Raw genomic sequence first — 18,648 nt, forward strand, 5'->3', positions numbered from 1 at the left:
AAATTTACAGGACTGAAATCTCCAGTAACCACAAAAAAATATCTGGATGGTCAGTCGCCAGCTCATTGATGGCACTGTTAAACTGCTTAGGGCCTACTGGGTGTTAACATGGGGAGGAATGTACACAGCTACCACCAGAGTGGCAGTGAATTTCTGTGGCTGGTCAAAGGGCCAGCATTTCACAATCAAATATTCCACCAGATGTGAACAGTGAGTTGCAACAATTTCACTGTTACTGCACCATGCATTGTTGATATATACACATAGTACTCCACCTTGGGTCTTACCGGAGCTCTCTGCATTCCTGTTAGAACAAAAAGATCTTATCCTGTACAACTGGATTGTTGTTTGTTGGAGATGTTTTTATGGAGCCACATGTCAGTCGAAACAACAACACAGCAGTCTCTCACTTCGTGCTGCATATGTAGTTGCAGCCATATATAATCCAGCTGATTTTCCAAGGAACAAATGTTAGCAAGTAGAAGCGATGGGATGGTCGGTCTATTTGGATTTGCTTTTAGCCTCGCATGAATGCCAGCCCTCTTCCCCTGCTTTCCTCTCTGTGCACACCGCTTCCTGCCATGGTCAGCTCTATTAGACAACTCCGGAGATCTCCACAGTAGTCCGAGGCTGTGCAGGTCACTTTTTCAGTATGGGATGTCTGTAATCTTCCACAAGGTTTTCAAGTTGTACTTTATAGTCCTCAGCATCTGTCGATCATACCTTAATGTGAGATGCCTAGGACAAGCATGACAATAACGACAATGTGCAATTGTTTCCAGACCTAGAGAAGCCTCTGAAACTACAGTATGTGCACCGCTATGATGAGAATTAATAAGTCAGCATTCAGTGGTAATGCCTTAAAATGTATTTGACAAATGTATTCAACAGCAGATTATTGAAATACACAATTCCATCAATGACAACCTTAATGTAAGAACATAATAAATTTTAGAAGCATTCCTAAATGTTAAAGCTTTACACGCTGTTATTTAAATTCCATCAGTGATAGCATCAACACTGCATGTTATATTGAAATTCTCATTTATTTGGTAGTAAATTAATACCCTGTTTTGAACATCCAAATATTTTTACAAGTCACTTTTATATGAATATACAGTATACACCATTATGGCATAGAAGCATAATGGTTTTTGTCAATAATTTTAATTAATGTTAATTAAATCTTTAAATGCTTTTTCTGAAATCAAGCAAATTGTCAGGATGTGATGACATTTATCTTCAAGTGCCTAAGGTAGTAATTGAGTGTACATTATATAAACTCCATCCATCCATCCATTTTCCAACCCGCTGAATCTGAGCACAGGGTCACGGGGGTCTGCTGGAGCCGGTCCCAGCCAACACAGGGTGCATTATATAAACTCTTGATGCTTATTTAATAAAAAAGAAAAAAAAAAAAACAGCATTACCCATTGAATCATGGATAAAATTAATGGAAACTATTATGCAAAAATGGATTACCATCCCATGGAAAGAACAAGGAATATTAATGAATAGCTAATAGGGGTTTAGACTATGTTTCACTAATATACTTTTAAAGGGGATTCTCAGGAATTTGTGGTGGAATATAAATAATAAACTGGTTATGTTTGCAAATAATGGTAAACTATTTGAAGTCACAGATAACTGGAACTGGCCAAATCATTACAGTTGGACTTGGACAGAATTCAAAATTGGATGAACATACTTGTGGCAGTTAAAATTTTATGAATACAAATTTAAGGTAGGAAGTAAAAATGTTAGATTTGAACATATAATTGATGATTTTAGTCTCCTTGTTAGGAGAAATAGGTAGCAGTGGTAGAAGAAGTCCAGCGAAAATAGATTAGTCTTACTGCAGGGTTGTGAGGAAAGATTACAATAGTTGAACCTTTTCAGTTTAAACAAAGATAATGTGGTGACTTACTGGATGTGGTTAAAATTATGTAGAGTGTTTTGAATTACAGCTGTTACTTTAAAATTAACTCTTCAACAAGAATACGGGAGAACACATGGAAACTTGTTAAGGGAAAATTGTGGTAAAACGTTCGAAAGGTTTTGCTCATACAAACAACCATAGACACATGCAGTGTGCTACCAAGTAGTGTTTAAGTACTTTGGAGACTGTGAAAACTTATTTAAATTTGTAAGAATCCATCCATCCATCCATTTTTCAACCCGCCGAATCCGAACACAGGGTCATGGGGGTCTGCTGGAGCCAATCCCAACCAACACAGGGCACAAGACAAGAACCAATCCCGGGCAGGGTGCAAACCCACCGCAGAATTTGTAAGAATCTCATTATGAAATGTGTAAATAGTATGCATGCAAAAAAGATAGCAATTGGTCATCCAAGGTTTGATTAAGTTGAAGATTTTTGTGCTATACCGTACACGTTAAGTACAATAAAATTCATATTCCAGTGTGCTCAAGGTGCAAAAAAGGGAACAAAGAGTTATTTCTAAAGTAGATTAATGAAAATAGTATGTATAAGGTAATTTCATAGGATAATGTTTGAATGATCAGTGTTTACATGAGCATTGCTTGTAAACCATAATTTCAGAGATAGCCTACATTACAATAAACTTTTACATTTACTTTTGTATTTTATGTTCTTTATACTCTGTTAGACTTTATTATTAAGTTATATATTTAAAGGAATCTGGAATGATGTGCGTATTCTAAAGTGTATGTCCTAAAAATATTATATTGTTTATTGCTCCTCACAATCTTTAAACTTGGTAAATAATTAAGGGAAGCTGTGAAATAAAGTGAATTTTCTTTTTACACAAACACTCTATTCATTTCATAGGTTAATAAAAATAATGCCAAGCTTTGGAACAATGTGGGTCATGCATTGGAAAGTCAGAACAATTACAAAACAGCTCTAAAGTTCTTTCTTCAAGCTACAAGAGTTCAACCAGGTAACATCTAACTGTAAATGATTAAAATAACTGTCAATGTGTATTGTATCTGTTTTCTTAAAATCTAGACATAATGCAGATACTAACATTGAATATCAAATGGTATTGTTCTTATTTTCCGACTTAAACACAATGAAGCATTTAATTATTGTAAAACCTTGCTAAAATAGGTACAATTGAATCATTTTATACAGTAGCATAATTGTGGCATTTTGGTACTTCTTGATAGTAGTGTTTTATAAGTCATACTGTATGTGCATCTCAAGTGAACCATTAATTGTTCACACATGTACTGTTAAACTGCACATTTAATAAAATACAACATTGTAAATTGTTCAGTTTTTTTTGGTTTAGCCCAACTTCAGATAATCAAGAAATGGTTAAAATCCTGTCATTCAATAAAAAATAATTTTCGTAAAGCGTTCATCTCAGTTAATCGAACTGCCCTGTGGGACATGCTGAGACTTCGCGGAATCCCCTCAAGGTTGCTGGATATCATGGCTAGTCTGTGCTCTGGTACTGTGAGTGCTGTGCAGAGTGGAGGCAGAACCTCTGCATTTTTCCCATTTGATTCTGGGGTTCGTCAGGGGTGTGTTCTTGCTTCTACTCTGTTCAGTTCTTGCATGGACCTTCTACTCTGTTCAGTTCTTGCATGGAGTGGGTGTTGGGCAAGGTCGTAGAGTCCAGTGGCTGTGGGGCATCTGTTGGCAAAGAAAGATTCACTGATCTTGACTTTGCCAACGATGCTATGATCTTCGCGGTGTCAATGGAGGATCTGATTGGGGTTCTCGAGAGATTGAGCGAGGGATCTGAGTGTCTGGGCTTGCTAGTGTCCTGGATAAAATCCAAGATCTAGGCCTTTTATGCCCTCTTAAGCACAGCCATCAGCAGTGTGTCTGTCTGCGGAGAGAGTGTCGACATTGTTGAGAGGTTTACTTACCTCAGCAGTAACATTCATGTCTCTGGTGACTCTTCCTATGAAGTCAGTAGATGGATTGGGAAAGCATGGGGGGTCATGAGGTCACTGGAAAGGGGTGTGTGGCACTTCCAATATCTTTTCAAAAGGATGAAGGTCCATAGAGACTTCCTGTCTTGATATATGGTTGTGAGACATGGATGCTATCCACTGACCTGAGACGAAGACTGGACTCCTTTTGGTACTGTGTCTCTTTGGAGAATCCTTGGATACCACTGGTTTGACTTTGTCGAATGAACAGTTGCTCATGGAGTCCTGAATGAGGCACATTAACTGCATTGTGAGGGAACGTCCGTTAAGGCACTGTGGCAAAGTAGTGCGATTCCCCAAGGATGATCTGTCTCACAGGATCCTCATTGTTGAGGACCCAAGTGGCTGAACCAGGCCAAGGGGACGCCGACATAACTCCTGACTGTGGCAGATAGAGGGTCATTTCCGGAGGGTGGAACTGAACCTCATGACAACCTGGGGGTTTGCCAACGTAGGATCCCAGTCTGTTTCATCATGTGGTGGGTGCGGCAGCACGCTGTACCAGTGCATGCTTCCCAACCTAGGCAAAATAATTGGTTTTGCAGTTATTTAGTTTAGGGAATTATACCATAAACTGGTTTGTCAGTTTTGTAATAGATCAATTAACAGAGTATTTGTTGGTAAACTTAATGTAGAGCTGTAGGGTCTTGACAACCTTATGTCTAAGGACAATTAGGAAGCAGTGTTTCCTTTTTAGTCACTTTGGTAATTGATTGATAGGCGGTTTCATCCTAGTAATCCTTTTTTAATTTTTTTTTTTTATTATTTAGTATGGATTTGTTTTTGCTAGTTCTTGTCTTTATAAAAGTAAGTAGCCTAGCTGGTCTTGTTGACATTGTTTATTTTTGTGGTCGAAAGAAACATCCTCTAACAGCACAATTCAGTAATCAGGCAGGAGAAAAACTGTTAATTGTATCTTTTAATTACTTCTCAGCAAAATGCCTTGGATGGAGCATTCTTCAAAAGCAGTCCGTTACAGCATGGTCAGAGAAACAAAGAATAGAGGTTCATTTTATAAATTGTTGAATTTACATACAGTGTCAATTAATGCATACAGTACATTTTATTCTGGTTGGTACGTTGGTTTACACCCAAATGATTTATATAAAATTAAAGTATATTATATTCTGGTTCTTCTTATACCTTTTGAGATGAGTCACCACCCCTGAAATTTCTCTGCATATAACAAATGTCCATTCTAGTTTATAGGACATCGGCTGATTTCTTAGTCATCCTTCAGTACATTTTGTATATTACATCAGCATTTCTTCTGGTACATTCTTTATTTACTTGATCATCTCAGTATCTATATTACTAAACCACAGTTTAATTTATGCACAGACGGCGGACGCACTGAAGCGCATGCACACTGCGCCGCAGCGCCCCAGAGTCAAACCCAGCGGCTTCCCAGAGTCAGTAGGTGGTGCCCAAACAACACAACCTGTAAACTAAACTTGCTCTAATCCACTGTGCCAGCAGTCGGTGTCAGCAGAGGCAAAGGAGTCACGGCTCCAAATGGAAAGAGCTCAGTGATTTGTAATACAAAACCGAGCCCGTAGTTTCCAGAGTCAGTGTGTGGCGCCCAAACACCACGACCTGTAAACTACACCTGCTCTAATCCACTGTGCCAGCAGTCAGTGTGTGCAAGTTGGAGTATGCTTCCTAACAGTAGAAGACTTCTACCTAATGACACAGCCACAGAACAAAAAACACGAGACTGCATGGATAAAAACAATACACGGAGGCTCCTACGACGCGCTTCAGACACACCAGAAGCAAAGACGTCACGGCTCCACAATGAAAGAGCTCAACTAACGGAAATATAAAACGAGCCCGTATGGATAAACACAATGAACGAACGCGCCCACAACGCGCTTCTGACACATCAGAGGCAAAGGAGTCAAGGCTCCAAATGGAAGGAGCTCAACGATTAGTAATACAAACACGAGCCCGTATGGCTACGACCTGTAAACGAGCCCGTATGGATAAAAACAATGAACGAAGGTGCCCACACAAAGAAACCGCTTTAGTACAAATATGTTTATTTAATTAAATGAAAACTTTACCATGGCTACGACCTGTGAACTAAACCTGAGGTAAAGCGTGCACACCAGGTTGTACAGCCGCCCGAACGTGACCGCCCACACCACTGCACCGGATCCGCCGCCATGATCACTTCAGCACGCAAATCCACCGCTGTCATCAAACGACTTCTCGCTGACGACACAGCCGTAGAAACAAAAAAGAGACTGCATGGATAAAAATAATAAACGAAGGCGCAGATGAGTCACAGCTCCAAAAAGAAACCGCTTTAGTACAAATATGTTTATTTAATTAAACGACCTTTCCCAGGACGCACCCACCCTCCATGATATTTCATCCCTCCAAGTAGCGGAAGGAACAGAAAGTGATTGCCATTCTTGGATTTGCGATTCTTTTGAGAATCGCGGGCTTGCTGGTTTTTCCTAAACCAATTCTTATATTTCAGTGTATATTTTGTTTTTCACTTGATCTTTATCTTGTTTCTGACATTTATTAACCATTTATGCAATTTCTTAAAGATGAATACTATGTTACCCTAAAATTATTCTTCCACATTTTTCCTTTTTTTCCATTCATTTTCTTAACCATTTTATCCAGTTTAAATTTGCAGAGACAGTATTCTATGCCAGCGATACATGGTCACTTTTCATATGCACTATTAGTATGTTCGGGTGAAAAAACTGAGCACTTCAAGAAATTTAATCATGCACGCCAAAGAAAAGTATAGATTCTGCATAGGTATTGTCTTGGCTGGCTGGGAATGGAAGCCTGTCTGGTACCAGTATGCCTTTTGCCTGCAGTAAATTGTTAATAGCAGAATTGCACAGGTTGAGGATAGACCAAAAACATATGGCCTTTTTGTCATTTTAAGTCCACATTTCAGAACAGAATGGCGATATTGTTTAAAGATAATAAATTCTAATAATATTATTGCTGGCTGCTTATTGTTGGGACTACAGCAATCATATGTGATAGGAGAGCAGTTATATACAGTTAGGCCCATAAATATTTGGACAGAGACAACCATTTTCTAATTTTGGTTCTGTACATATTTCTTAGTTTTACAAATAGGTAATTAACTCCCTTGTAACGGCTATTGATGTATGACATTGTGTATTGAAAAGCACTTCCCATTGCTTTTCCAGCTTGTAACTTTTCAAAAGATTTCTGTTTACAAGAGCCAAAGATCTGCATATAAACAGTCTTTTTTTTGTTATTTTTCTTGATGACGAATATTTGCCTCATTTTTAATGCACATTTGTGACAAATGCAGGATATGTGACCTTGCTGTTGTTGCTGGAGAAATTACTATACTTAGCTTGTGAGGTCATTGATCTACAATCACTTTGGCTTTCTGTTTATTTTGTATGTGCTATTTTGACGATTTTGCAGATTTGAACACTGCAACACTTGATTACCAAATTCTATATGGGTTAGTAGCCTGGAAAGTATCACAAATAATAATTTTGTCAAGTTTTTTTGTGACTCGTATTGGTTAAAAATTCCCATTTTGCCTCCTCAGCAACGTCAGTCTGATGTTAATAATTATGTATTGATAAAACAGTTTTAGTATTCACATTTTTTATTTTATTTTAGAACTTCTTGTCAACAGCATAAATTAAGGTAACTTTGCAAGCGGATGTCACAGTAATACTATTCTTGGAGCAATACATTCTTCAACTGAAAAGTGAGCTCACTTATAAAAGTGAGCTGACTGAAAGAAATCTAATACTATGCTTAACTCCTGTTAATTGTGGTTATAGTAATTTAAAATAACTTTCTTTATGCCTAAGCATCTTTTAATATAATTGACAAAATAAAAGTAGCATTAAAAAGGCAAGTTTGATGTGACTGTGTTATTTATCTCCCTAGTTGAACGAACAAGTCAGATGGATGAATTTCTGAATTAATGCCTTTGTTAGATGAGAAAATTCTTCTCACAGCTGAAAAATATTTTTTTTATTCCCTAACTTAATAAATGCAGCACTTTTTCTGTAGCTGAAATGGACTTCCCTTTCCAAATCTTTTCCCTGCCTTGCTCAAGAAGAACTAATAATACAATAGCAAAGGGCATGTCTTTGAAGATTAACCCTTAACTACTCATGCTGGTGTATTTTGTACACCAATCTGTTATTTTTGTCCAACGTCCTTTTTCTTGGACCTACCGGCAGCATCTGCCATCTATCCTCCGCTCGATTCACTACAATGTACAGTGTCGCTATGGTTTCCCTGTAGTGTGCCCCCAAGCCGGTTTAATGAGTGGATGCACAGTTGCCAAGTTCCATATGGTGCATTTGGTACACTGCGTGGGTACTTGCGCATGTATGACAACGATTAGATGTTCTTCTTGCAATGAACATTCAATAACTGAAGTGAAATGTGATGCACGTGCAAATCCTGCAGTGGATGAATGTGTGACTGGTGACTAATGAGCACTGGAGATGTGGATCAGGTTTATTTTCCAATAGCCCTGGACTGCGTCATACTATTAAGTAATATGGTATTAAATTACATTAAAAAACATGCACAGTTTAAAATTATTGCAAATAATAGTGCATACAAATAGTCATTTTATCACCACACGAGAACTTACTGAGATGAGAAATAGTGAAGGGTTAAAAAATATAATCTTTAAATCTGTTTGAATACCTGTTGTGAGTTTCTTTATCAAGTATGAGCAAAAATAATTGTTGATTTTTGTTTTTAGATGATATTGGTGCTCATATGAATGTGGGAAGAACATACAAAAATTTAAATCATACCAAAGAAGCTGAAGATGCATATATGGTCGCAAAATCACTCATGCCCCAGGTATTCAGCATTTAATTCAGTTTTGTTTTTTAGCAATGATTTATTCTTATCATAAAAATATTTCCAGAGTTATGTAAATAATATGCTATAATTGCATGTCCGGGATCCCCATCAGATAGAGAAACCTTTGTGTTGCGCTGTTTTTTGCTACACCTTACACTGAATGGACTACAGTTAATTTTAAATAATACATTATTATTTAAAGTCATTATTACCTAGATCTCTGCACCATCAAGGTTATTTATTTTTTTCTGTTATATACCACCAACATTTAATTAAAATGTATAGTAAATGTTTAAGTATGTACTTGGACTCTTAATAACAGGCTCTGTGACACATGCTGTTTAATAAAGTCGGCTACAACTTTGCATTCAATGTATTAATAAAGCTGTTTGCTGGAAAGTGAAAATGCATTTTTTGGTTCCAAAATGGTGTGTTCAGAGCAAGATATTGATCCCCTTTAACACATGAAATTACTAAGTGTATATGATTTGCAGTTAACCATGAATTTTAGTGTTTTGCCAAATAGAAAGAAAAGCACTTAAAAGCTTTTTTTTCCCCACACACAGGACCTTAGTAGGATTTACTTGTTCACATATTTCAGAATGATCTGGTAATTTTCCATGTCAAGTGAATTCGAACATGATGGTTCCTTGTAAGGGTGAATGATTCTTGAAAGGCGAGAAAATAGTCATGTGAACAGAAACTGTCAAGTGCTGTATTTGTCTGGAAACTATCAATAATAAAACAATTTATTAAAATCACAAAGACATATCTGAGAGATTAAAAGATGTGGATAAGAAAATACCATGATCAAAATACTAGGGAGGAAATACTACACCTCCATTCTACTATAGTTTTACTGTTCTTTAAGGATGCACAAGTCCATTTTCCACTTGACAAGCACCCTCTGCTTTCCATTTCAGTTCTTTTTCACAGCTGCTTGAACAGGTTAGTACTGATAATACTTTTGCTGGGGGAAAAATAGCAGCTATGAAAAAGATAACACATTTCCGTATCCCATAATACCTGAGTTAGCAGTTTAATTTTGGCATGAATGTGGAAAATCTCTTTGTGCATGCTGGAGAGTAGACATAGTATTGATTGGAAAAGTGATTGAAGAGCTGTTTGTACAGGATCCTTTTTTGTGGAACAATATTCCACTGCGTATACTCCTATAAACTGCATAATTCATCAATTCATGATACTACTGGTAAAGCACGAAACAAAGAAGCACTTCCATCAATACCTCCGCGGTTATTGCCAAATTGCAACTCGTATGGAAAGACATTTTCCTGTGTCAATATATTATCACAAAAGACCAGCTGAAGTCTATTTTCATGAAAATGTTAAAACTCAAGGAACTTTGCACCCCAGTTGGTAAAGACAATTTTCAGCACTTCTTTTAAAAACAGTAGTACGTGCTACACTAATAATAAAAATAATAGTAGTAACAATTAAATAAGTAACCTTTCAAACGTAATACGTTTTTAATCTTTAACTTAATTATTCTATACGAACATCCCCAAACAGCTGTTTAATATGTACTTTTGGAAGTTTCTGACTATTAACCGCCTTAGCATTGCATTTTATTCCAAAAAAACATATAAAAAGTGTTGCATTTTTTTTTGGCACAAATAATTACATTTTTATATTAAATCTCAAAAGTTTAATAATACAAAAATAATAGTAATGATGAATAATAATAATAACAGTAATAATAATACTACTTATGATGCAAAAACAGTATATGATCTCAAAATGAGTCCTTTGTATGGTATAATGAAAGACACAATCCAGCATCAGTCATAGCATGTTTCTTTTCAGATTTTTTTTCCAGATTTATCAGTTTTTGAACAGCACACTCGGGTATGAGTTTGATTCTTGTTCTTGGACCAGTACCATTGCTGCTCAGGTTTTACTACAAGTCCTTACAATATCAGTAAGCCTAAAAATGCTCAGATTTAATCCACAGTTACTGGTTCCCATCTTTTTGAATGGAAAACTGCTTAGGTGTACAGTTATTTGCCTTACACTGTTCAGCATAATGATTCGTCTCGACAACAATTCTGTCGATCACATCATCATCCAGGAATAACTTCATGTTAAGTAAGTGGATCTTGGCTGTCAACATCCACTTTTATTTGTGGCTGACCCACAAAAATCAAAACATGGTGGTGCTGGTTTATTTGAAGCAGGGTCAACAGACAGCCAGACGTGAGAGTCACTTTTTGATTCATCCTAATCGCTTTCGGGCTCACTGTCTGTTTCAGTTTCACCACATGAGAACAGATTCGCTTCCTCATCACTGCTGATGAGAAGCTTCTCAACACCACTGCTTGTATCACTAGCAAGACCATGCAACACATGGGCTGCTGAAAAATATTTCTTACGAGATGGCATTACTGTGGAGGGGATTACTGATCACACTTCCAGGTGAACGGAGAAGACTCAACAACGCCTTTGCCAATGTGATGCTCTGAAATAACGCTTACTCAAGATTGCCCGAGTAATGCTCAGGACTTAGGCTAACAGAAATTTTGCAGCCTGAATGATTTTCAGTTCTAGTATTTATTTTTTTGCAGACTTTCATTTAAGGGTATTTGCATACATTTCTGTCATGGCATGTGGAAATGACAACACTTTTTATACATTGCTTCCCCCATTTCAGGGCACCATAATGTTTGAGACAGTTGTGTTTGTGTCTACTCTGGTGTGTTTCATTTCTTCAGTAGTGCAGGCATAAGATGCCTAAGCTTGCTTCATCTACACACTGCCTTTGAAGTCTTTAGTTGACATTGTTCAACACGAGGACAAGAGCTATGGCAATGAAGGTCAAAGAAGCCATTATGAGGCTGAAAACAAGAATAAAACCATTTGATACAACCATGAAGCCTTAGGATGACCTAAATCAATTGTCTGGAATACCATTAAGAAGAAAAAACACACTGGTGAGTTCAATAATCGCAAAGGAACTGCTAGGCCGAGGAAGACCTCCACTTCTGAAGACCGAAGAATCCTCACTATGGTAAAGAACATGCCTGTCTGGTAGATCAGAAAAAATCTTCTGGAAGGAAATGTGTATTTGTCAGAAACTACAATCCACAGAAGACTTCATGAACAGAAATATAGTAGCCACACTACAAGATGCAAACCACTAATCGACCACATGCAAAGGATGGCTTGATTTCAGAATTCTGGAAAAAGGTCTTAGATTAACCTGTGCCAGAGTGATGGCAAGAGAATAGTGTGAAGACAAAAAGGAACTGCCCAAGATCGAAAGCATACCATCTCTGTTATACATGGTGGTGGTGGTGTTATGGCTTATCTTTTTCTTTGATAAAACTGCTAACGCCAGTGTTGCAATGAATTCTGACGTGTATAGAAACATCTGATCTGATCTCAAGTTCCAGTTAATTCCTTCAAACTTGTTGAACCATGCTTCATCCTACAACAAGATGATAACATACTGCTAAGGCATTATTCAAAGCTAAAAAAAAAAAATGTAAATTCTTGAATAGGCAAGCCAGTCATCCAGTTTACATCCAATCAAGCATGCCTTCTATATGCTGAAGCGGAAACTTACGGGGTCAAGCCCCCGAAACAAGCAGGAGTTGCATTAGAGGCTTGGTAGACCATTACCTTTTTTAGTTCTGATACTTTCTTGGTTTCTGATTTATTCCTGTGGGAAAGGTATGAAATAATCTGTCCTCTTAAGAAGGCCTTTAGAGTTTCCCAGAGTATTCCTGCAGAAACCTCTGATGATGTATTTGTCTCTAGGAAGAAACTGATTTGTTTGGATATAAATTCTGTACAGTTCTCGTCTGCTAATAGAAGTGGGTTAAGACACCATCTATGAGGTGAGTGTGTGGGGCATAGTGACTTTAGCTCCAAGATCAGAGGGGCATGGTCGGAAATAACAATAGCATCATACTCATCCATCCATCCATCCATTGTCTCCCGCTTATCCGAGGTCGGGTCGCGGGGGCAGCAGCTTGAGCAGAGATGCCCAGACTTCCCTCTCCCCGGCCACTTCTTCTAGCTCTTCCGGGAGAATCCCAAGGCGTTCCCAGGCCAGTCGAGAGACATAGTCCCTCCAGCGTGTCCTGGGTCTTCCCCGGGGCCTCCTCCCGGTTGGACGTGCCCGGAACACCTCACCAGGGAGGCGTCCAGGAGGCATCCTGATCAGATGCCCGAGCCACCTCATCTGACTCCTCTCGATGCGGAGGAGCAGCGGCTCTACTCTGAGCCCCTCCCGGATGACTGAGCTTCTCACCCTATCTTTAAGGGAAAGCCCAGACACCCTGCGGAGGAAACTCATTTCAGCCGCTTGTATTCGCGATCTCGTTCTTTCGGTCACTACCCATAGCTCATGACCATAGGTGAGGGTAGGAACATAGATCGACTGGTAAATTGAGAAAATTGGTAAATCCTTTTTCACCACGACAGACCGATGCAATGCCCGCATTACTGCGGATGCCGCACCGATCCGCCTGTCGATCTCACGCTCCATTCTTCCCTCACTCGTGAACAAGACCCCGAGATACTTGAACTCCTCCACTTGGGGCAGGATCTCGCTACCAACCCTGAGAGGGCACTCCACCCTTTTCCGGCTGAGGACCATGGTCTCGGATTTGGAGGTGCTGATTCTCATCCCAGCCGCTTCACACTCGGCTGCGAACCGATCCAGAGAGAGCTGAAGATCACGGCCTGATGAAGCAAACAGGACAACATCATCTGCAAAAAGCAGTGACCCAATCCTGAGCCCACCAAACCGGACCCCCTCAACACCCTGGCTGCGCCTAGAAATTCTGTCCATAAAAGTTATGAACAGAATCGGTGACAAAGGGCAGCCCTGGCGGAGTCCAACTGTCACTGGAAACGGGTCCGACTTACTGCCGGCAATGCGGACCAAGCTCTGGCACCGATCGTACAGGGACTGAACAGCCCTTATCAGGGGGGCCGGTACCCCATACTCTCGGAGTACCCCCCACAGGATTCCCCGAGGGACACGGTCGAATGCCTTTTCTAAGTCCACAAAACACATGTAGACTGGTTGGGCAAACTCCCATGCACCCTCCAGGACCCTGCTAAGGGTATAGAGCTGGTCCACTGTTCCGCGACCAGGACGAAAACCACACTGTTCCTCCTGAATCCGAGGCTCGACTATCCGACGGACCCTCCTCTCCAGGACCCCTGAATAGACTTTTCCAGGGAGGCTGAGGAGTGTGATCCCTCTGTAGTTGGAACACACCCTCCGATCCCCCTTCTTAAAGAGGGGGACCACCACCCCGGTCTGCCAATCCAGAGGCACTGTCCCTGATGTCCATGCGATGTTGCAGAGGCGTGTCAGCCAAGACAGTCCTACAACATCCAGAGCCTTGAGGAACTCCGGGCGTATCTCATCCACCCCCGGGGCCCTGCCACCAAGGAGTTTTTTGACCACCTCGGTGACCTCAGTCCCAGAGATGGGGGAGCCCACCTCTGAGTCCCCAGGCTCTGCTTCCTCATTGGAAGGCATGTTAATGGGATTGAGGAGGTCTTCGAAGTATTCCCCCCACCGACCCACAACGTCCCGAGTCGAGGTCAGCAGTGCACCATCCCCACCATATACAGTGTTGACACTGCACTGCTTCCCCTTCCTGAGACGCCGGATGGTGGACCAGAATCTCCTCGAAGCCGTCCGAAAGTCATTCTCCATGGCCTCCCCAAACTCCTCCCACGCCCGAGTTTTTGCCTCAGCAACTACCAAAGCCGCATTCCGCTTGGCCTGCCAGTACCTATCAGCTGCCTCCGGGGTCCTGTAGGACTCCTTCTTCAGCTTGACGGCATCCTTCACCGCCGGTGTCCACCAGCGGGTTCGGGGATTGCCGCCACGACAGGCACCGACCACCTTACGGCCACAGCTCCGGTCAGCTGCCTCAACAATAGAGGCACGGAACATGGCCCATTCGGACTCAATGTCCCCCAACTCCCTCGGGATGTGGTCGAAGTTCTGCCGGAGGTGGGAGTTGAAGCTACTTCTGACAGGGGGCTCTGCCAGACGTTCCCAGCAGACCCTCACAACACGTTTGGGCCTACCACGCCTGACCGGCATCCTCCCCCACCATCGAAGCCAACTCACCACCAGGTGGTGATCAGTTGACAGCTCCGCCCCTCTCTTCACCCGAGTGTCCAAGACATGTGGCCGCAAGTCCGACGACACGACCACAAAGTCGATCATCGAACTGAGGCCTAGGGTGTCCTTGTGCCAAGTGCACATATGAACACCCCTATGCTTGAACATGGTGTTCGTTATGGACAATCCGTGACGAGCACAGAAGTCCAATAACAAAACACCGCTCGGGTTCAGATCAGGGGGGCCATTCCTCCCAATCACGCCCTTCCAGGTCTCACTGTCATTGCCCACGTGAGCATTGAAGTCTCCCAGCAGAACGAGGGAGTCCCCAGAAGGTATGCCCTCTAGCACCCCCTCCAGGGACTCCAAAAAGGGTGGGTACTCCGAACTGCTGTTCGGTGCATACGCACAAACAACAGTTAGGACCCGTCCCCCCACCCGAAGGCGGAGGGAGGCTACCCTCTCGTCCACCGGGGTAAACTCCAATGTACAGGCTCCAAGTTGGGGGGCAATAAGTATACCCACACCTGCTCGGCGCCTCTCACCGGGGGCAACTCCAGAGTGGTAGAGAGTCCAGCCCCTCTCAAGGAGATTGGTTCCAGAGTCCAAGCTGTGCGTCGAGGTGAGTCCGACTATATCTAGCCGGAACCTCTCAACTTCGCGCACTAGCTCAGGCTCCTTCCCCTTCAGAGAGGTGACATTCCACGTCCCAAGAGCCAGTTTCTGTAGCCGAGGATCGGACCGCCAAGGTCCCCCGCCTTCGGCCACCACCCAACTCACACTGCACCCGACCTCCTTGGCCCCTCCCATAGGTGGTGAGCCCATGGGAAGGGGGACCCACGTTGCCTCTTCGGGCTGTGCCCGGCCGAGCCCCATGGGTGCAGGCCCGGCCACCAGGCGCTCGCCATCGAGCCCCACCTCCAGGCCTGGCTCCAGAGTGGGGCCCCGGTGACCCGCGTCCGGGCAAGGGAAAACGCTGTCCAAAATTGTTTTTCTTCATAGGAGGTTTGTTTAACCGCTCTTTGTCTCATCCCTCACCTAGGACCAGATTGCCTTGGGTGGCCCTACCAGGGGCATAAAGCCCCGGACAACAGAGCTCCTAGGATCATTGAGACACGCAAACCCCTCCACCACGATAAGGTGACGGTTAAAGGAGGGGAGCATCATACTTGCAAGATTTAATCGTAGGCAAGAAATTATTATCTATAAAGAAATAATCTATTCTTGAGTAGCAATGATGTACTGGTGAGTAGAAAGAATATGTTCTTGAGTTTTGGTTCAGAAACCTCCAGGGGTCTGATAAGTTGTGGTCAGTTACAAACTGTGTAATTATCTTTGCAGTGTTAGATGTCATCCCCCTTGTGACAGGAGTCCTATCTAAGAGTGGATTTAAAACACAATTAAAGTCCCCGCCCATTATATGAGTGTTCATATTGGGAATGGATGCAAATATGTTTTGTTTGAATTCCTTATCATCAACATTCAGTGCATAAACATTTATCAAAATCATTTTACAGTTAAATAAGTTGCCAATGACCATCACATATCTCCCTTCCGGATCAGATACTACATTTGATGCTACAAATGAGACTGTTGTATGTATGAGAATTCCCACACCTCTAGTTTTCTTTGTATAGCTAGAATGGAACATTTGGCCAGCCCAGGCCTTTTGCAGACTGAACTGATCCTTGCTTAGTAAGTGGGTCTCCTGTAAAAATACTATTTTAGCGTTTAAACCTGTTAGGTGAGAGAGTACTTTCTTTCTCTTTAATCCATGATTCAGGCCTTTAACATTCCAGCTCACAAAGTTAACTGTCCCATCATTGAGATATTGATTCTGAGTTTTTGATATCATTTTATAGTCTTAACTGGAAGTAAGACAGCTTTAACCTTAATTTCCTATTTCCCCATGAAGTTATTGCCATGCAGCCTATTGTTATGTTGGTAGTTATAATTATAAGAATTAAAAGGATAGATTAGATATAGCCTGCTCTCTTTCTCTCCCCCCCTTATCCCCCCACCCCCCCCATTTTGCCTCCCCACGTGAGGCTGGACCCCACTTCACAAAGTCTCATTCCTCTGTCATAACTAGAGACAGAGCACGTCCATAGCAAAAACAAGCCCCCACGCAGCGTTGTTTTAGGATTGAAAAGTAGAGATAGCTATTGCCAATATAGTCTAAATACTATATGCCTAAAACATAATCATTAACAAACTATAAGCATAAAATATTTAATATAATCTTCAGCAATCTTAAAGTAATAAGATAATAAACCCAGGGGATGTTGTTAGAAAGTGGTCCCGGATAAGCATAGTAAGTCTTAATGCAATAATAACAAATAACCAAGGGTATGATGTTAAACAGTCTCCTTTAGGGTAGTAAGAAAAAAAAAAAAAAGTTAATTTCTTCCACATACACGTCTATAACTGTAATTAAAACATAAACAGAATGCGTCTGAGTAATGAAAAGGATGCATAATTATAATACCCATATCATTACAAGTGGATCAGACAGCAGGTGATATCTCCTTGCCATGCCATGACAGGATGCAACTCACTATTGTGTTTCAGAAAAGTGTCGGGATCAGCTTTCTTAATTCCTTTTCTGCTTCCTTCTTGCTGGAATAGACGTAGTATTGTCCTTGCACATCCACTTTCAGTTTGGCAGGGTACAAGAGGCTGTATTTGATATCAGCTTGTTGTAGCCACTGTTTAATGTTGTAGAAGGCTGCGCGTTTAGCAGCTGTTGCGGGAGAGAAATCAGGGAAAATACGAATGTGGTTATTTTCAAATACAGGTATAATCTCTTGCTTGCATCTGAGGAGTGCCATCACATCTAGCTTACATAATAATATCTCGAAGTGGATAATCAAAGACCTAGGTCTAAAGGTATTTGATCCGCGTATGCGATAAGCTGCTGCTATCTCGGTATTTGATTTTAAAGTCCTCTCCAATTATTTTAGAGAATAGTTCTGCTGCAAATTTCACTGGGCTTGGACTTTCACGATTCTCAGGTAGACCTTCGATTCTAATATTATTCCTTCTGCTTCCATCTTCCAGAGCAGCAAGTCTGTCTCTGAGTTTTTTGCATTCAGAACTGGCAGCTGTTGCTTTTCCATCAGCGGTGGATGCTAGATTTTCGGCTATTTCAATTCGAGTTGTGAATGCCTGCTTAACATCCTCCAGCTGATTGGCAAGTGTGCTCAGTTTAGACATGCTTTCCTGAATGTGCTCCTCAATTTTATCCAGCATACCATTAAAGGCCGCCTCAAAGCGGATATATACGCGTTTCTCCATGTCTTTGTTATTTTGCCGCAGCTCTTGCAGCTCCTGTCACAGCTTCTCACTTGCCTTTTTGCTTGCTTTCTCGCATTTCTTTATATCATTCTTTATCTCTTGCTTGAGCTCAGCGATCATCATCACCTTCAGTTCGGACAGATCATTTCTGCTTGTGAGCACCGTAGGTGAAGCAGCGGGCTCTATTACAGCCGATGTTCCCGGCTCACGTGGAGTAGGTGAAAGCGTGGACTGCAAGGCATTTTCCTGTTTCAAATGATCTTCTCCAATCGGCGAGCTATCGTGACCCGTGTCACTCGCACATTCGCTCCCCACACTAGCTCGAATGGAGTAGAACAGTGTGAGGTTTTATAGTGGCTAGAGTGGCAATCCTGCCACCAACCCCCAAGTTTTCCCTGCAAGTTGGAGGACCTGCTTGCAGGGCTGGATGCAGGTCAATGTCATACCCA

The 18,648-nt window shown here is 41.5% G+C and overlaps 1 protein-coding gene across 1 annotated transcript in view; it reads left to right on the plus strand.

The window, feature by feature from the left end:
- Positions 1-18,648, plus strand: part of tmtc3 (transmembrane O-mannosyltransferase targeting cadherins 3) — a 124,060-nt gene that overhangs the window by 80,416 nt on the left and 24,996 nt on the right. Inside the window, 2 exon segments of the mRNA XM_051931442.1 lie at positions 2,813-2,924; positions 8,681-8,784. Coding sequence (XP_051787402.1) covers positions 2,813-2,924; positions 8,681-8,784 — 216 coding nt within the window.

The sequence above is a fragment of the Erpetoichthys calabaricus genome, chromosome 1 (genome assembly GCF_900747795.2).
Source record: "Erpetoichthys calabaricus chromosome 1, fErpCal1.3, whole genome shotgun sequence".
Lineage (NCBI taxonomy): Eukaryota > Metazoa > Chordata > Cladistia > Polypteriformes > Polypteridae > Erpetoichthys > Erpetoichthys calabaricus.